The sequence below is a fragment of the Zeugodacus cucurbitae genome, chromosome 6 (assembly GCF_028554725.1).
Source record: "Zeugodacus cucurbitae isolate PBARC_wt_2022May chromosome 6, idZeuCucr1.2, whole genome shotgun sequence".
NCBI lineage: Eukaryota > Metazoa > Arthropoda > Insecta > Diptera > Tephritidae > Zeugodacus > Zeugodacus cucurbitae.
The window spans coordinates 34,251,080-34,270,429 of record NC_071671.1 but is presented as its reverse complement, the minus strand read 5'-3'; the positions used below and the strand labels follow the sequence as shown (position 1 = coordinate 34,270,429).

The window sequence follows — 19,350 nt, the reverse complement described above, 5'->3', positions numbered from 1 at the left end:
GAATGGATACAACGGCAAGAGCGTATAGCCCAAACGAAAAGGTGGCAGACCATTTATTGCAAGCAATTGATAAAAGATCGGAAAGAATTAGATCTATAATTGCAAAGGTAAAAGCAAATATATATATTGCTGACGAAGCTGCACTCGAAAGGTATGAAAATCGATTACAACATTTTCAAAACCTCGTGGAGCAAAATTTGGATTTATCATATAAATACAACGAGAAATTTATTTATATTGAAGCAGAGGAATTACTGGTTGAAGTCGCTGAAATTGTGCGAATGTTGAAAATGCAAAGGGAGTTATTCAACGTTATGACGATGGAAATATGCCACTGGAGAGACTTGCCGGTAATGAACAACCAACTAATGAAAAATACACATTGGAGAAAGTCACCTACCCTTATGGTGATAACCCAATTACAAAGGACCTGAAAAGAAACGACGACGTAGATGCATTACATGTCAAAAAAGTAACAACATATAGGAGGAAAAATAACATGATCGATTCACTATTGAAAAAGAAATACCACAATGTGAAAGAATCAAATTGTGAAATGATTACCACAATACTGAAGAAGAAGTTCAATGTTTTGGAAACAGATAAGAAAACAAGGAAATGACGAGAATCATTTGAACTAATAAAATACAGTTACATTTTATTTGAAAAGCTGTATGTAGTAACAACAATTTGGGAGTTACTAATACCATGGCAGCTTATGTTGGAGCATATATGGAGACTACAAAACAATGGATTATTCAACATTACATTGAAAATAGGAGAACGATACACTGGGCGCTACAAAGACGTTATTCTTGCGGTTTCACGAAACTATTACACACAGATGCTAATTTGGGCATCGGTAATGACGAGGCGACGATTGTAAGCAGAGGTCATCTATCCAGGAGTCACTATTATCGCCCAGGAGAATGTTAAAAAATGAACAGGAGTCACTTTTGTCGCCCGGGAGAATGTTCAAAAATGAACATGTGGGTTGATGCCAAAGGGCATCACTTTCAATACGCATCTATATATTTAGTTTTTTATTATACTACATATAAAGAATAAGAATAAAAATATGTAAGATGAGAAATATGTAAGAACAGATACCCAGTAGCAAAATAATTCACTACTGAAAAAAGTAAGCGAGTTGGTAATGGGTTGCGGGGCAAGAAACGAAAAAAATTTCGCTTTAAAATCGTTGTAGTTATCTTCAAGAAACTCATATTCATATGAGTTAGTCATCCGCACAACAGATCGACCCAGCCCTCTGGGTATGTGAGCGCTTCAGTACCTAAATTTCATAGGAAATAGGTTGTGTGACAAAACCAATGCTTTTTTGTTGTTGTTCTTTTCTGAAAATAATTGGTAACCGTTAGTCCTGCCACGACGCCGACGATTGTTGTCTTTCAATTTTAATGATTGTCGTTTTTAGTAAATTTTAAGTATCGGTTGAAAGAGGTCGCGTGTGAAGTATTAAAAGAAAACTATTTGGAAGTATTTGCGAACAAAACTCCCACTGCAAACGAAGAAACGTTTAATATAAAGCAGGTTAACTACAAACTTTTTTACTTTCCAATTAATGCCAACGAATATTTATTCATTCCTATACTGCATTCAATTTAAGTAAAAGTCGATACACAAAGACTTCACAAAACTTATTTACTTCAACTCCGGTACTCAGATGCAATGCTACATTAAGCGATGAAAACATTAGTCCAGGTATGTTAATATTAAAAAAATTTCAACAAATTTAATTAACTTTTTGGTGCAGAACTTTTTGACCGAATTTTTTTTACTTTTTCAAGCCAAAAACTCCAACCCCGGAAACCAAAAAAGTTAATCTCAGCCCAAACAAGTAATTTAATTTGCTATTGTTTTTTGTATATTTGTAGCTCCGGAAAATACTCAAAATGAACTGAATAAAATCAAGCACAAAATAGACGAACTTGTGACGAAATTGGATGGTTAGAATCAATATTACCATTAGTATTGATTAAGTATAAAGTGTTTTCCTTACGACATTCATGCTAAACTATTTTGGTAAATTTTTAAAAAAATTTGTTAAACAAATTTGTGAATTTTTCTATATTTTGTAAAATGTTTGAATTTGTTGTTGTTGTAGAATTATTTTAACATATATAAAAATAATTTTAAATTAAGAATGAAAAACGGAGTGAATATCATAAGAAAACAATTTTATACTTAAATTTAATTTCTACATAAACATTTGTTTGATACACTTTGTTTATTGTTTTTTAGAAGCAATGCAAGTGGAAGGTTTCACTAAAGGCGATTATGAGCGGGAGCTCAAAAGAGCTTTCAAGATGGGTAAAAACCGATATCACAAAGCGGGCTCTTTGAAAAAGCAAAAAGATAAACAAATATAATAAATTAAAGTATGAAAACAATTAACAGAGGGTATATCAGTCTCCTCAACACTTCATTTTCTATAACGGATTTTGTTACAACTACTATTGAATCAAAGTACCGTTCTTTTTCTATATTCCTTAAATTCCTTAACGCTATCTTTTTTTAAAATGAGTGGAAGTTCAACAGGTATGTTATTATTGAATTTAATTTGTTTAAAATGTTACGAAAGTCTTTTAAATAGATTGTAACGAGCCATCCACCAGCCGAGGTGTTAGAAAAAGTAACGTTTTGACTGCGTCGGAGGTCAAAATTATGTGGAATATCGGAAAGATATTCCACACATTTGACACCCGCGAAAAATGTATAGCTTTTGCTGAGGAGCAGGGATTGATTCCGAATAGGAAGTTGTGTCGTGTGCACAAGACTGCTATGGCGGTATAGGTAGCCGGTAATTGTGCAGTCGGAATTTTTCGATGTCGGAAGGGTACTTGCCGTACGCGAGCAGTGTCCCGAGCGAAGGGTACTTGGTTTGAAAATGCTAAGATTCCATTACCTCAGGTGTTCTATTTAATGTACTCCTATGCCTCGCATTGGTCACAAGCCGAAGTTCGGAAAAACAGCATGATCAGGGAGCCAGTTTTATCGAGCTCCACCATATGCGACTGGTACAATTACTGCCGAACAGCAGGTAGCGGTGGGAAAAATTGGCGGCCCTAGCAAAAAAGTTCAAATCGATGAAAGTAAATTCGGTAAACGAAAATACAACAAAGGTAATAACAAATATATTATTGTTAACGTTACGTAAGTACTTATTTTTTATTTCTTTTTTAGGAAGGAGAGTTCAAGGCCACTGGGTATTGGGAATGGTAGAGGACGGCAGCGACGATTTAAGGTTAGAAGTATGTCCGGACAACGTACGGTCTTCCGAGGTGCTCATACCTCTAATTCAAAAGCATGTCGCAGAAGGTACAATAATATATACCGACTGCTGGAAGGCATATGACTGCTTGACAAGCACGGGTATGAGCACCGCCGTGTAAATCACAGCGATCCTGACAATCCATTTGTTGCCGATGATGGAACCCATTCGCAGCGCATTGAGTCCCAGTGGCGGGTCATCAAACGTTTTTTTATAAAGAATAATTATAACAATCCTGAAGATTTTGCAAATTCGATAATAGAATATATGTGGAGGAAAACCATAGCAAATAAACACGAAGATCCGTTTGTTAAACTTATTGATGCAATAAAATATACTTATAGTACATAGAGTGAATATCATAAACTTTCTTTATATTATCTATCGTGAAAGAGTAAAATAAGTGCATAATAATAATATTCAGTATATATTGTGAAAATTCAATATAAAAGTTGCACTTTTTTCAACTTAAGGTGCGAATAACTCGAAAAAAATAAGTCAGCTGCAGCTATATATATATATATATATTCTTAATCCTCTTTCCAACCATGCCTACTTTATCCCCCAACGCCTGGGATAGTATACTAAAGTTTCCCCGATAAGCCTACTCAACATCGCGTATAAGGTTCTATCGAGGTAACTGTGTGAAAGACTAAAGCCCACCGTCAACAAACTGATTGGACCTTATCAGTGTGGCTTTAGACCTGGAAAATCTACATCTGACCAGATCTTCACCATGCGCCAAATCTTGTAAAAGACCCGTGAAAAGAGAATCGACACACACCATCTCTTTGTCGATTTTAAAGCTGCCTTTGACAGCACGAAATGGAGTTGCATCTATGCCGCTATGACTGAATTTGGTATACCTGCAAAACTCGGCTGTGTAAGCTGACGTTGAGCAACACTAAAAGCTCCGTCAGGATCGGGAAGACCCCTCCGAGCTTCTTCTATCAGAGTGCACAGCTGTTGGCGTACGCCGATGAAATCGATATTATTGGAAACAACACCCGCGCCCTTAGTTCTGCTTTCTTCAGACTGGATAGGGAAGCGAAGCGTATGGGTCTGGTGGTGATTGAGGACAAGACGAAATATCTCGTGTCATCAAGCAAACAGTCAGCGCCTCGCGTTTTGGCTCCAATGTCACTGTTGACAGTCATAACTTTTAAGTTGTACATACTTTCGTATACCTAGGCACCAGCATCAATACCAATAATGTCAAACTTGAAATCGAACGCAGAATCACTCTTGCCAACAGGTTGTACTAAGCACCTCTGCATGTACATATAAATTATTTTATATATTTTTACGTTATTTACACCAAGTTAGAAATATTCGAAAATTCAAAAATACAAACATATTTACTTAAGATAACCTATTGACCTAAGATATACATTTAGGCAATTGAATACAAATGTGCATGTGCACTTGAAATTAACCCATGCATTGCAGCATAAACAATATGCAGCATACATACAAACATACACACATACACGTATATTTAGAAACTGTATATAAAAGTTAGAAATTAGAAAATAAAATTAGAATGAAATAGTTCTCACTCAAGCTTGGTGTTTCAATATTTTCCCCGACCCGCGGTAAGAGGTATTTGAAATCAGCTTGTTTTAAACAATTGGTCCTTCGAGCCGGATAGAGAGGTCCGGAGCCGAAGAGAGATCCAATTAAAAAGGCCTGCTATTAGAATATAGAGGCACCTGTTACAAAATTTGGCCGTTAGAGCAGAATGTGTGCTCAGTCAAATAAAAAGACCTATGTATAGAAGAAACACAGGCAGGAAAAAAGTCCTATACATGAATTAGGCAAAAGACAAAAAAAAATCAATTGAAAAGATTGTATGTAAAACGTATTTGCGAGAGACAATACGCATTAGTTAACTGTTATTCTAAGAATTACAGCAGCTGTTAGTCGAGGCACAGCAAGATCAACAAGGCGATCGAAACAAAAATCCTCAAATTCTTTGAAGAAAAAGAACAGTTTGTTTTTTATAAAATTTTAATATAAAGGAAATGTGGAAGTATGCCGCATTTGTTGTAGAGTTGGGAGACTCAAATGTTTTCTAGGGAATGAACAATTGACGGAATTGCTAAGAGTTTGCGCGAACATAACAATATGGAAAAAAGACTTCTTATCCAAACATATATGCGAACAATGTGAGACTAGTTTGCGTTTTACCTACCAGTTACGAAAACAAAATGAAGAAACCGAAAAGCGATTGCGGCAGCAATGCGATGCCGCACAAAAAAAGAGGAAAGAAGCTAAAGAGCAGCTCAAAATACAACAAGCATCCAAAGGAATGGATACAACGGCAAGAGCGTATAGCCCAAACGAAAAGGTGGCAGACCATTTATTGCAAGCAATTGATAAAAGATCGGAAAGAATTAGATCTATAATTGCAAAGGTAAAAGCAAATATATATATTGCTGACGAAGCTGCACTCGAAAGGTATGAAAATCGATTACAACATTTTCAAAACCTCGTGGAGCAAAATTTGGATTTATCATATAAATACGACGAGAAATTTATTTATATTGAAGCAGAGGAATTACTGGTTGAAGTCGCTGAAATTGTGCGAATGTTGAAAATGCAAAGGGAGTTATTCAACGTTATGACGATGGAAATATGCCACTGGAGAGACTTGCCGGTAATGAACAACCAACTAATGAAAAATACACATTGGAGAAAGTCACCTACCCTTATGGTGATAACCCAATTACAAAGGACCTGAAAAGAAACGACGACGTAGATGCATTACATGTCAAAAAAGTAACAACATATAGGAGGAAAAATAACATGATCGATTCACTATTGAAAAAGAAATACCGCAATGTGAAAAAATCAAATTGTGAAATGATTACCACAATACTGAAGAAGAAGTTCAATGTGTTGGAAAGAAAACAAGGAAATGACGAGAATCATTTGAACTAATAAAATACAGTTACATTTTATTTGAAAAGCTGTATGTAGTAACAACAATTTGGGAGTTACTAATACCATGGCAGCTTATGTTGGAGCATATATGGAGACTACAAAACAATGGATTATTCAACATTACATTGAAAATAGGAGAACGATACACTGGGCGCTACAAAGACGTTATTCTTGCGGTTTCACGAAACTATTACACACAGATGCTAATTTGGGCATCGGTAATGACGAGGCGACGATTGTAAGCAGAGGTCATCTATCCAGGAGTCACTATTATCGCCCGGGAGAATGTTAAAAAATGAACAGGAGTCACTTTTGTCGCCCGGGAGAATGTTCAAAAATGAACATGTGGGTTGATGCCAAAGGGCATCACTTTCAATACGCATCTATATATTTAGTTTTTTATTATACTACATGTAAAGAATAAGAATAAAAATATGTAAGATGAGAAATATGTAAGAACAGATACCCAGTAGCAAAATAATTCACTACTGAAAAAAGTAAGCGAGTTGGTAATGGGTTGCGGGGCAAGAAACGAAAAAAATTTCGCTTTAAAATCGTTGTTGTTATCTTCAAGAAACTCATTCATATGAGTTAGTCATCCGCACAACAGATCGACCCAGCCCTCTGGGTATGTGAGCGCTTCAGTACCTAAATTTCATAGGAAATAGGTTGTGTGACAAAACCAATGCTTTTTTGTTGTTGTTCTTTTCTGAAAATAATTGGTAACCGTTAGTCCTGCCACGACGCCGACGATTGTTGTCTTTCAATTTTAATGATTGTCGTTTTTAGTAAATTTTAAGTATCGGTTGAAAGAGGTCGCATGTGAAGTATTAAAAGAAAACTATTTGGAAGTATTTGCGAACAAAACTCCCACTGCAAACGAAGAAACGTTTAATATAAAGCAGGTTAACTACAAACTTTTTTACTTTCCAATTAATGCCAACGAATATTTATTCATTCCTATACTGCATTCAATTTAAGTAAAAGTCGATACACAAAGACTTCACAAAACTTATTTACTTCAACTCCGGTACTCAGATGCAAAGCTACATTAAGCGATGAAAACATTAGTCCAGGTATGTTAATATTAAAAAAATTTCAACAAATTTAATTAACTTTTTGGTGTAGAACTTTTTGACCGAATTTTTTTTACTTTTTCAAGCCAAAAACTCCAACCCCGGAAACCAAAAAAGTTAATCTCAGCCCAAACAAGTAATTTAATTTGCTATTGTTTTTTGTATATTTGTAGTTCCGGAAAATACTCAAAATGAACTGAATAAAATCAAGCACAAAATAGACGAACTTATGACGAAATTGGATGGTTAGAATCGATATTACCATTAGTTTTGATTAAGTATAAAGTGTTTTCCTTACGACATTCATGCTAAACTATTTTGGTAAATTTTTAAAAAATTTTGTTAAACAAATTTGTGAATTTTTCTATATTTTGTAAAATGTTTGAATTTGTTGTTGTTGTAGAATTATTTTAACATATAAAAAAAATAATTTTAAATTAAGAATGAAAAACGGAGTGAATATCATAAGAAAACAATTTTATACTTAAATTTAATTTCTACATAAACATTTGTTTGATACACTTTGTTTATTTTTTTTAGAAGCAATGCAAGTGGAAGGTTTCACTAAAGGCGATTATGAGCGGCAGCTCAAAAGAACTTTCAAGATGGGTAAAAACCGATATCACAAAGCGGGCTCTTTGAAAAAGCAAAGAGATAAACAAATATAATAAATTAAAGTATGAAAACAATTAACAGAGGGTATATCAGTCTCCTCAACACTTCATTTTCTATAACGGATTTTATTACAACTACTATTGAATCAAAGTACCGTTCTTTTTCTATATTCCTTAAATTCCTTAACGCTATCTTTTTTTAAAATGAGTGGAAGTTCAACAGGTATGTTATTATTGAATTTAATTTGTTTAAAATGTTACGAAAGTCTTTTAAATAGATTGTAACGAGCCATCGACCAGCCGAGGTGTTAGAAAAAGTAACGTTTTGACTGCGTCGGAGGTCAAAATTATGTGGAATATCGGAAAGATATTCCACACATTTGACACCCGCGAAAAATGTATAGCTTTTGCTGAGGAGCAGGGATTGATTCCGAATAGGAAGTTGTGTCGTGTGCACAAGACTGCTATGGCGGTAGTGCAGTCGGAATTTTTCGATGTCGGAAGGGTACTTGCCGTACGCGAGCAGTGTCCCGAGCGAAGGGTACTTGGTTTGAAAATGCTAAGATTCCATTACCTCTACTGCCGAACAGCAGGTAGCGGTGCGAAAAATTGGCGGCCCTAGCAAAAAAGTTCAAATCGATGAAAGTAAGTAAACATCGCGTATAAGGTTCTATCAAGGTAACTGTGTGAAAGACTAAAGCCCACCGTCAACAAACTGATTGGACCTTATCAGTGTGGCTTTAGACCTGGAAAATCTACATCTGACCAGATCTTCACCATGCGCCAAATCTTGTAAAAGACCCGTGAAAAGAGAATCGACACACACCATCTCTTTGTCGATTTTAAAGCTGCCTTTGACAGCACGAAATGGAGTTGCATCTATGCCGCTATGACTGAATTTGGTATACCTGCAAAACTCGGCTGTGTAAGCTGACGTTGAGCAACACCAAAAGCTCCGTCAGGATCGGGAAGACCCCTCCGAGGTTCTTCTATCAGAGTGCACAGCTGTTGGCGTACGCCGATGAAATCGATATTATTGGAAACAACACCCGCGCCCTTAGTTCTGCTTTCTTCAGACTGGATAGGGAAGCGAAGCGTATGGGTCTGGTGGTGATTGAGGACAAGACGAAATATCTCGTGTCATCAAGCAAACAGTCAGCGCCTCGCGTTTTGGCTCCAATGTCACTGTTGACAGTCATAACTTTTAAGTTGTACATACTTTCGTATACCTAGGCACCAGCATCAATACCAATAATGTCAAACTTGAAATCGAACGCAGAATCACTCTTGCCAACAGGTGCTACTAAGCACCTCTGCATGTACATATAAATTATTTTATATATTTTTACGTTATTTACACCAAGTTAGAAATATTCGAAAATTCAAAAATACAAACATATTTACTTAAGATAACCTATTGACCTAAGATATACATTTAGGCAATTGAATACAAATGTGCATGTGCACTTGAAATTAACCCATGCATTGCAGCATAAACAATATGCAGCATACATACAAACATACACACATACACGTATATTTAGAAACTGTATATAAAAGTTAGAAATTAGAAAATAAAATTAGAATGAAATAGTTCTCACTCAAGCTTGGTGTTTCAATATTTTCCCCGACCCGCGGTAAGAGGTATTTGAAATCAGCTTGTTTTAAACAATTGGTCCTTCGAGCCGGATAGAGAGGTCCGGAGCCGAAGAGAGATCCAATTAAAAAGGCCTGCTATTAGAATATAGAGGCACCTGTTACAAAATTTGGCCGTTAGAGCAGAATGTGAGCTCAGACAAATAAAAAGACCTATGTATAGAAGAAACACAGGCAGGAAAAAAGTCCTATACATGAATTAGGCAAAAGACAAAAAAAAAATCAATTGAAAAGATTGTATGTAAAACGTATTTGCGAGAGACAATACGCATTAGTTAACTGTTATTCTAAGAATTACAGCAGCTGTTAGTCGAGGCACAGCAAGATCAACAAGGCGATCGAAACAAAAATCCTCAAATTCTTTGAAGAAAAAGAACAGTTTGTTTTTTATAAAATTTTAATATGAAGGAAATGTGGAAGTATGCCGCATTTGTTGTAGAGTTGGGAGACTCAAATGTTTTCTAGGGAATGAACAATTGACGGAATTGCTAAGAGTTTGCGCGAACATAACAATATGGAAAAAAGACTTCTTATCCAAACATATATGCGAACAATGTGAGACTAGTTTGCGTTTTACCTACCAGTTACGAAAACAAAATGAAGAAACCGAAAAGCGATTGCGGCAGCAATGCGATGCCGCACAAAAAAAGAGGAAAGGAGCTAAAGAGCAGCTCAAAATACAACAAGCATCCAAAGGAATGGATACAACGGCAAGAGCGTATAGCCCAAACGAAAAGGTCGCAGACCATTTCTTGCAAGCAATTGATAAAAGATCGGAAAGAATTAGATCTATAATTGCAAAGGTAAAAGCAAATATATATATTGCTGACGAAGCTGCACTCGAAAGGTATGAAAATCGATTACAACATTTTCAAAACCTCGTGGAGCAAAATTTGGATTTATCATATAAATACGACGAGAAATTTATTTATATTGAAGCAGAGGAATTACTGGTTGAAGTCGCTGAAATTGTGCGAATGTTGAAAATGCAAAGGGAGTTATTCAACGTTATGACGATGGAAATATGCCACTGGAGAGACTTGCCGGTAATGAACAACCAACTAATGAAAAATACACATTGGAGAAAGTCACCTACCCTTATGGTGATAACCCAATTACAAAGGACCTGAAAAGAAACGACGACGTAGATGCATTACATGTCAAAAAAGTAACAACATATAGGAGGAAAAATAACATGATCGATTCACTATTGAAAAAGAAATACCACAATGTGAAAAAATCAAATTGTGAAATGATTACCACAATACTGAAGAAGAAGTTCAATGTGTTGGAAAGAAAACAAGGAAATGACGAGAATCATTTGAACTAATAAAATACAGTTACATTTTATTTGAAAAGCTGTATGTAGTAACAACAATTTGGGAGTTACTAATACCATGGCAGCTTATGTTGGAGCATATATGGAGACTACAAAACAATGGATTATTCAACATTACATTGAAAATAGGAGAACGATACACTGGGCGCTACAAAGACGTTATTCTTGCGGTTTCACGAAACTATTACACACAGATGCTAATTTGGGCATCGGTAATGACGAGGCGACGATTGTAAGCAGAGGTCATCTATCCAGGAGTCACTATTATCGCCCGGGATAATGTTAAAAAATGAACAGGAGTCACTTTTGTCGCCCGGGAGAATGTTCAAAAATGAACATGTGGGTTGATGTCAATACGGATCTATATATTTAGTTTTTTATTATACTACATATAAAGAATAAGAATAAAAATATGTAAGATGAGAAATATGTAAGAACAGATACCCAGTAGCAAAATAATTCACTACTGAAAAAAGTAAGCGAGTTGGTAATGGGTTGCGGGGCAAGAAACGAAAAAAAATTCGCTTTAAAATCGTTGTTGTTATCTTCAAGAAACTCATATTCATATGAGTTAGTCATCCGCACAACAGATCGACCCAGCCCTCTGGGTATGTGAGCGCTTCAGTACCTAAATTTCATAGGAAATAGGTTGTGTGACAAAACCAATGCTTTTTTGTTGTTGTTCTTTTCTGAAAATAATTGGTAACCGTTAGTCCTGCCACGACGCCGACGATTGTTGTCTTTCAATTTTAATGATTGTCGTTTTTAGTAAATTTTAAGTATCGGTTGAAAGAGGTCGCGTGTGAAGTATTAAAAGAAAACTATTTGGAAGTATTTGCGAACAAAACTCCCACTGCAAACGAAGAAACGTTTAATATAAAGCAGGTTAACTACAAACTTTTTTACTTTCCAATTAATGCCAACGAATATTTATTCATTCCTATACTGCATTCAATTTAAGTAAAAGTCGATACACAAAGACTTCACAAAACTTATTTACTTCAACTCCGGTACTCAGATGCAAAGCTACATTAAGCGATGAAAACATTAGTCCAGGTATGTTAATATTAAAAAAATTTCAACAAATTTAATTAACTTTTTGGTGTAGAACTTTGTGACCGAATTTTTTTTACTTTTTCAAGCCAAAAACTCCAACCCCGGAAACCAAAAAAGTTAATCTCAGCCCAAACAAGTAATTTAATTTGCTATTGTTTTTTGTATATTTGTAGTTCCGGAAAATACTCAAAATGAACTGAATAAAATCAAGCACAAAATAGACGAACTTATGACGAAATTGGATGGTTAGAATCGATATTACCATTAGTATTGATTAAGTATAAAGTGTTTTCCTTACGACATTCATGCTAAACTATTTTGGTAAATTTTTAAAAAAAATTGTTAAACAAATTTGTGAATTTTTCTATATTTTGTAAAATGTTTGAATTTGTTGTTGTTGTAGAATTATTTTAACATATATAAAAATAATTTTAAATTAAGAATGAAAAACGGAGTGAATATCATAAGAAAACAATTTTATACTTAAATTTAATTTCTACATAAACATTTGTTTGATACACTTTGTTTATTTTTTTTAGAAGCAATGCAAGTGGAAGGTTTCACTAAAGGCGATTATGAGCGGGAGCTCAAAAGAGCTTTCAAGATGGGTAAAAACCGATATCACAAAGCGGGCTCTTTGAAAAAGCAAAAAGATAAACAAATATAATAAATTAAAGTATGAAAACAATTAACAGAGGGTATATCAGTCTCCTCAACACTTCATTTTCTATAACGGATTTTATTACAACTACTATTGAATCAAAGTACCGTTCTTTTTCTATATTCCTTAAATTCCTTAACGCTATCTTTTTTTAAAATGAGTGGAAGTTCAACAGGTATGTTATTATAGAATTTAATTTGTTTAAAACGTTACGAAAGTCTTTTAAATAGATTGTAACGAGCCATCGACCAGCCGAGGTGTTAGAAAAAGTAACGTTTTGACTGCGTCGGAGGTCAAAATTATGTGGAATATCGGAAAGATATTCCGCACATTTGACACCCGCGAAAAATGTATAGCTTTTGCTGAGGAGCAGGGATTGATTCCGAATAGGAAGTTGTGTCGTGTGCACAAGACTGATATGGCGGTATAGGTAGCCGGTAATAGTGCAGTCGGAATTTTTCGATGTCGGAAGGGTACTTGTCGTACGCGAGCAGTGTCCCGAGCGAAGGGTACTTGGTTTGAAAATGCTAAGATTCCATTACCTCTACTGCCGAACAGCAGGTAGCGGTGCGAAAAATTGGCGGCCCTAGCAAAAAAGTTCAAATCGATGAAAGTAAATTCGGTAAACGAAAATACAACAAAGGTAATAACAAATATATTAAGGGTATTCGTTTAAACGTGTAAAAGCCCCGTAAACCTCTTAAACCGTGTATATTTACGAATGCGTAAAAATCTGGCAGCAACTTATATGGAAATTCATTTAAACACATTACGCACCAATGTCAGTGTGTAAAGAACACTTGTAAATTTACGATATTGCAAAAGCAACCCTACCAAACGACCAGCTGATGAATATTATTGTGAAAATTAAAATGGAAAAGGTAAGAATGAAACTCGGAACATAAATTTTATTTAATTGTTGCAATTGTTTTATATTTCAGGATAAAAAGTTAAAGCAAAAGCGTCTACGGCTGAAACCGTCCCATCGCTGGACAGAGTCGCAGTCCCTGCAGCTGTTGCAAGCAGTATCCGACGCAATTAAAGATAGTCCAGAATCTTTTGAGGTAAGGGTTTTAGAAAAGTGAAAATGTTTAGGTACATATGTTTGTTTTAACACGAATTTACGCATATCTTCCAGAAACCGACCTCCCAAAGGTTTTACGAAAAATTGCAGCAAAATACACCGGCACTTCAATCTGTCGTTTGCGTAGCTATGAAAAGCAAAATGAGGTATCTCAAAGCGTTGTACGTTGCCGCGGCAGCCTGGAAAAACAAAACTGGGTCTGGACTACTCGCTAATGGTGACGAGTCAAGCGTATCAGCGCATGTCAACAAAATTTGTCCCAACTTTGACTTACTGGAAGTTATCTTCGGGCAACGCAAAAATGTAAATCCCGGAGTAATTTTTGAAAGCACTGACAGCATTGAAGTACTGGCTGATTCCCCTTGTGCTGATAGTTCGTTAAACGATACCATCGATTCCTACGACTTGTGTGCGCTCGATTGTGAGGATTTAGTTGACCCAATATTACCTATAAGTATAAGTAGCGATTGCAGTGCCGCCGCCGCGGCAACTTCTACACCACAAAGTTCGTTGGACTTTAGAAGTTCAACAAAAAAACCAAAAAGAAAGAGTGAAGCCCCGTTCAATAAATTGATTTTTATTCAGGAGAAAAGGTTGGAATTAGAAGTTAAGAAAATAGAATTAGAAAAAGAAAAAGAAAAGAATGAGGTCGAGTTGAAAAGAATTGAACTGAATAATCAATTAGAAATGAAAAGAATTGAAACTGAATCAGAAAAAGAAACCAAACTGGAAATTGAAAAACTGAAACTTGCTAGTGAAGAACGCATTAAAATGTTTGAAATAGAGTTAAAGTTAAAATCAAAATAAATGTGAAACTTTAAGAGATTTCACATGGTACTTTTTTCGCAAATTTAAAAGATCTCATAGCAAAATACATGTATATTTGAATGTAACTAAATGTTAATAGGCACAGAAGCACTTTTTATTTTTCTGTAAATAAAAGCATATATTAATGGATTTTAAAGATATGTAAACATGAGTTTCAATACTTTATTTTTAAGTTTCCATTAGTGATAACAATGAAAGGCGCTTAGATGCACCTTCAACTGTTGGTAAGTTTTGATCCCCAGGCTCGTCGACTTCACTGTTTTCACTAATGCTTTCTTCGTCAACATCAAAACCACCGTCGTTTTCTTTTAATATAATATTGTGCAATATCGCACAAACTAATATCCACCGGCATGCAAACTTTACCGAATTATCACTCTTTATTTGAATTTTGAGTTCTTTCAAGCTATTAAAACGTTCTTTCAATAAACCAAAGCAATGCTCAATTCTTATTCGGTACTGGCTGAACGTTCTGTTGAACAGAATTCGTTGATTCAAGGTGCCTTCCGTTGCGTTTATTCTAAAAGGAGTAATAAGGGTCGAAGTTAATTTATATGCACTGTCTGCAGCTAACCACTCTGATCCTGTTAGCATTTCAGTGGCGTTTGTGGATAGCTCGCAATTGTTGTATATCCTAGCGTCGTGAACACTACCGGGATACCCCAATACCATATGACGAATTACTAGTTTGTGGTCACACACACATTGAGCCTTAAGTGAATATATATGCTTGCGAGAAAAATATGCTTCGCAATCTACAGTGGGTTTTTCCGCCAATTTTATCTCCGTTCCATCTACGTAGCCAACACAATGTGGTAGCTCACTGAGTGTTTGAACAACTAAAGCTCTACGCTCTACAGGGTCCGGCCAAAACAGAAACTGAGTTTTCCTTTTAATAATTGCATCAAATACCCTGTTGGTCATGACCTATTGAGAAATTTAAAATACAGCTGAAACACAAATTTTAACCGATACATATGTAAATAGCTCACCTGTATTACTCCACCATCGCTAATACCAAACAAACTAGCAATTTTAGTAATTGTTGCTCCTTCTCCACATGAACCCAGTCGGTACATTACTACAGCCAATTGAATTTGGATAGGAAACTGTTTACATGAACGTGGACCATTGAACACTTCGTCATCCTTTATCAGATCAATGATAAAATCAAATGTGGTTTTGCTGACTCGCACAATTTCTCGAAACCTGTTTTCATCCAAATGCGGTAATACATCTATTAAAAAGTTGGGTGATTTTGGGACAGAATGATGAACAAATGTAGATCCATATCTAAAATATGCAGCAGCTGCCAATGCAAAGCTAAAGTCTTCCATAATTTCATCTTCCTTTTTGCGTTGGATTTCTGAAATCATTTATATATTTATGTATATATGCGCCTTTAAAAAATGTAGCATTGACGCAAAACAATTACCGTCATGTTTTCCAAACAGCTCCAACATTAACAAATCAAATACTAGTGATTTTTCGCAAAGTTGAATAAATTTTGCTTTTTCGCTAACTTTCGGCATTTTAATATTTTGACACCCAAACAGCTGTTTAATACATAAATAAGTGGCATTTACACAAAGAATTTGAAGTGCGTTCATGTAACACACTGCGTATTTGCATAAATTTATGCGATGGGTAACATTACACGTTTAAACGAATACCCTTATTATTGTTAACGTTACGTAAGTACTTATTTTTTATTTCTTTTTTAGGAAGGAGAGTTCAAGGCCACTGGGTATTAGGAATGGTAGAGGACGGCAGCGACGATTTAAGGTTAGAAGTATGTCCGGACAACGTACGGTCTTCCGAGGTGCTCATACCTCTAATTCAAAAGCATGTCGCAGAAGGTACAATAATATGTACCGACTGCTGGAAGGCATACGACTGCTTGACAAGCACGGGTATGAGCACCGCTGTGTAAATCACAGCGATCCTGACAATCCATTTGTTGCCGATGATGGAACCCATACGCAGCGCATTGAGTCCCAGTGGCGGGTCATCAAACGTTTTTTTATAAAGGATAATTATAACAATCCTGAAGATTTTGCAAATTTGATAATAGAATATATGTGGAGGAAAACCATAGCAAATAAACACGAAGATCCGTTTGTTAAACTTATTGATGCAATAAAATATACTTATAGTACATAGAGTGAATATCATAAACTTTCTTTATATTATCTATCGTGAAAGAGTAAAATAAGTGCATAATAATAATATTCAGTATATATTGTGAAAATTCAATATAAAAGTTGCACTTTTTTCAACTTAAGGTGCGAATAACTCGAAAAAAATAAGTCAGCTGCAGCTATATATATATATATATATATTCTTAATCCTCTTTCCAACCATGCCTACTTTATCCCCCAACGCCTGGGATAGTATACTAAAGTTTCCCCGATAAGCCTACTCAACATCGCGTATAAGGTTCTATCGAGGTAACTGTGTGAAAGACTAAAGCCCACCGTCAACAAACTGATTGGACCTTATCAGTGTGGCTTTAGACCTGGAAAATCTACATCTGACCAGATCTTCACCATGCGCCAAATCTTGTAAAAGACCCGTGAAAAGAGAATCGACACACACCATCTCTTTGTCGATTTTAAAGCTGCCTTTGACAGCACGAAATGGAGTTGCATCTATGCCGCTATGACTGAATTTGGTATACCTGCAAAACTCGGCTGTGTAAGCTGACGTTGAGCAACACCAAAAGCTCCGTCAGGATCGGGAAGACCCCTCCGAGCTTCTTCTATCAGAGTGCACAGCTGTTGGCGTACGCCGATGAAATCGATATTATTGGAAACAACACCCGCGCCCTTAGTTCTGCTTTCTTCAGACTGGATAGGGAAGCGAAGCGTATGGGTCTGGTGGTGATTGAGGACAAGACGAAATATCTCGTGTCATCAAGCAAACAGTCAGCGCCTCGCGTTTTGGCTCCAATGTCACTGTTGACAGTCATAACTTTTAAGTTGTACATACTTTCGTATACCTAGGCACCAGCATCAATACCAATAATGTCAAACTTGAAATCGAACGCAGAATCACTCTTGCCAACAGGTGCTACTAAGCACCTCTGCATGTACATATAAATTATTTTATATATTTTTACGTTATTTACACCAAGTTAGAAATATTCGAAAATTCAAAAATACAAACATATTTACTTAAGATAACCTATTGACCTAAGATATACATTTAGGCAATTGAATACAAATGTGCATGTGCACTTGAAATTAACCCATGCATTGCAGCATAAACAATATGCAACATACATACAAACATACACACATACACGTATATTTAGAAACTGTATATAAAAGTTAGAAATTAGAAAATAAAATTAGAATGAAATAGTTCTCACTCAAGCTTGGTGTTTCAATATTTTCCCCGACCCGCGGTAAGAGGTATTTGAAATCAGCTTGTTTTAAACAATTGGTCCTTCGAGCCGGATAGAGAGGTCCGGAGCCGAAGAGAGATCCAATTAAAAAGGCCTGCTATTAGAATATAGAGGCACCTGTTACAAAATTTGGCCGTTAGAGCAGAATGTGAGCTCAGACAAATAAAAAGACCTATGTATAGAAGAAACACAGGCAGGAAAAAAGTCCTATACATGAATTAGGCAAAAGACAAAAAAAAATCAATTGAAAAGATTGTATGTAAAACGTATTTGCGAGAGACAATACGCATTAGTTAACTGTTATTCTAAGAATTACAGCAGCTGTTAGTCGAGGCACAGCAAGATCAACAAGGCGATCGAAACAAAAATCCTCAAATTCTTTGAAGAAAAAGAACAGTTTGTTTTTTATAAAATTTTAATATAAAGGAAATGTGGAAGTATGCCGCATTTGTTGTAGAGTTGGGAGACTCAAATGTTTTCTAGGGAATGAACAATTGACGGAATTGCTAAGAGTTTGCGCGAACATAACAATATGGAAGAAAGACTTCTTATCCAAACATATATGCGAACAATGTGAGACTAGTTTGCGTTTTACCTACCAGTTACGAAAACAAAATGAAGAAACCGAAAAGCGATTGCGGCAGCAATGCGATGCCGCACAAAAAAAGAGGAAAGGAGCTAAAGAGCAGCTCAAAATACAACAAGCATCCAAAGGAATGGATACAACGGCAAGAGCGTATAGCCCAAACGAAAAGGTGGCAGACCATTTATTGCAAGCAATTGATAAAAGATTGGAAAGAATTAGATCTATAATTGCAAAGGTAAAAGCAAATATATATATTGCTGACGAAGCTGCACTCGAAAGGTATGAAAATCGATTACAACATTTTCAAAACCTCGTGGAGCAAAATTTGGATTTATCATATAAATACAACGAGAAATTTATTTATATTGAAGCAGAGGAATTACTGGTTGAAGTCGCTGAAATTGTGCGAATGTTGAAAATGCAAAGGGAGTTATTCAACGTTATGACGATGGAAATATGCCACTGGAGAGACTTGCCGGTAATGAACAACCAACTAATGAAAAATACACATTGGAGAAAGTCACCTACCCTTATGGTGATAACCCAATTACAAAGGACCTGAAAAGAAACGACGACGTAGATGCATTACATGTCAAAAAAGTAACAACATATAGGAGGAAAAATAACATGATCGATTCACTATTGAAAAAGAAATACCACAATGTGAAAGAATCAAATTGTGAAATGATTACCACAATACTGAAGAAGAAGTTCAATGTGTTGGAAACAGATAAGAAAACAAGGAAATGACGAGAATCATTTGAACTAATAAAATACAGTTACATTTTATTTGAAAAGCTGTA

The 19,350-nt window shown here is 35.6% G+C and overlaps 4 protein-coding genes and 1 pseudogene across 5 annotated transcripts; 4 read left to right on the top strand and 1 right to left on the bottom strand.

Annotated features, from left to right (window-relative positions):
- Window positions 1-2,998: 2,998 nt before the first annotated feature.
- On the top strand, window positions 2,999-3,478 carry LOC128922450 (uncharacterized; the record flags this gene model as incomplete). Its single annotated transcript, XM_054232908.1, has 2 exons — window positions 2,999-3,143; window positions 3,205-3,478. Coding segments are annotated over 2 exons (354 nt in total), but the record flags the coding sequence as incomplete, so codon positions are not given.
- A 4,494-nt stretch (window positions 3,479-7,972) lies between these two features.
- LOC128922594 (uncharacterized) lies at window positions 7,973-9,961 on the top strand. Its single transcript, XM_054233660.1, has 2 exons — window positions 7,973-8,151; window positions 8,207-9,961. Exons 1-2 carry the CDS (start codon window positions 8,133-8,135, stop codon window positions 8,548-8,550), a joined length of 363 nt encoding a protein of 120 aa, XP_054089635.1. The 5' UTR covers window positions 7,973-8,132; the 3' UTR covers window positions 8,551-9,961.
- Window positions 9,962-12,052: 2,091 nt separating this feature from the next.
- On the top strand, window positions 12,053-18,360 carry LOC128922596 (uncharacterized; annotated as a pseudogene).
- Window positions 13,290-14,692, top strand: LOC128922592 (uncharacterized). Its single transcript, XM_054233659.1, has 3 exons — window positions 13,290-13,521; window positions 13,582-13,704; window positions 13,779-14,692. The coding sequence occupies exons 1-3, from the start codon at window positions 13,489-13,491 to the stop codon at window positions 14,529-14,531; spliced, it is 909 nt and encodes a 302-aa protein (XP_054089634.1). The 5' UTR covers window positions 13,290-13,488; the 3' UTR covers window positions 14,532-14,692.
- LOC128922591 (putative nuclease HARBI1) lies at window positions 14,674-16,252 on the bottom strand. 2 transcript variants are annotated; one of them, XM_054233657.1, is made up of 3 exons: window positions 15,988-16,252; window positions 15,545-15,918; window positions 14,674-15,479 (listed from the first exon to the last, which is right to left on the bottom strand). In XM_054233657.1, the coding sequence occupies exons 1-3, from the start codon at window positions 16,160-16,162 to the stop codon at window positions 14,721-14,723; spliced, it is 1,308 nt and encodes a 435-aa protein (XP_054089632.1). In that variant the 5' UTR covers window positions 16,163-16,252; the 3' UTR covers window positions 14,674-14,720. The 2 variants fall into 2 exon arrangements, with proteins under 2 accessions (XP_054089632.1, XP_054089633.1); XM_054233658.1 differs by having other exon boundaries at window positions 15,545-16,251.
- Window positions 18,361-19,350: the final 990 nt, after the last annotated feature.

Bases quoted from the DNA above. Each gene is read 5' to 3' on its own strand.
- LOC128922592 (XM_054233659.1), top strand. From the start codon at position 13,489: ATGAATATTATTGTGAAAATTAAAATGGAAAAG. The intron at 13,522-13,581 runs GTAAGAATGAAA...TTTATATTTCAG, and splicing joins TGAAAATTAAAATGGAAAAG to GATAAAAAGTTAAAGCAAAA. The intron at 13,705-13,778 runs GTAAGGGTTTTA...CATATCTTCCAG, and splicing joins ATAGTCCAGAATCTTTTGAG to AAACCGACCTCCCAAAGGTT.
- LOC128922591 (XM_054233657.1), bottom strand. From the start codon at position 16,162: ATGAACGCACTTCAAATTCTTTGTGTAAATGCCACTTATTTATGTATT. The intron at 15,919-15,987 runs GTAATTGTTTTG...AAATGATTTCAG, and splicing joins GCTGTTTGGAAAACATGACG to AAATCCAACGCAAAAAGGAA. The intron at 15,480-15,544 runs GTGAGCTATTTA...ATTTCTCAATAG, and splicing joins GCGATGGTGGAGTAATACAG to GTCATGACCAACAGGGTATT.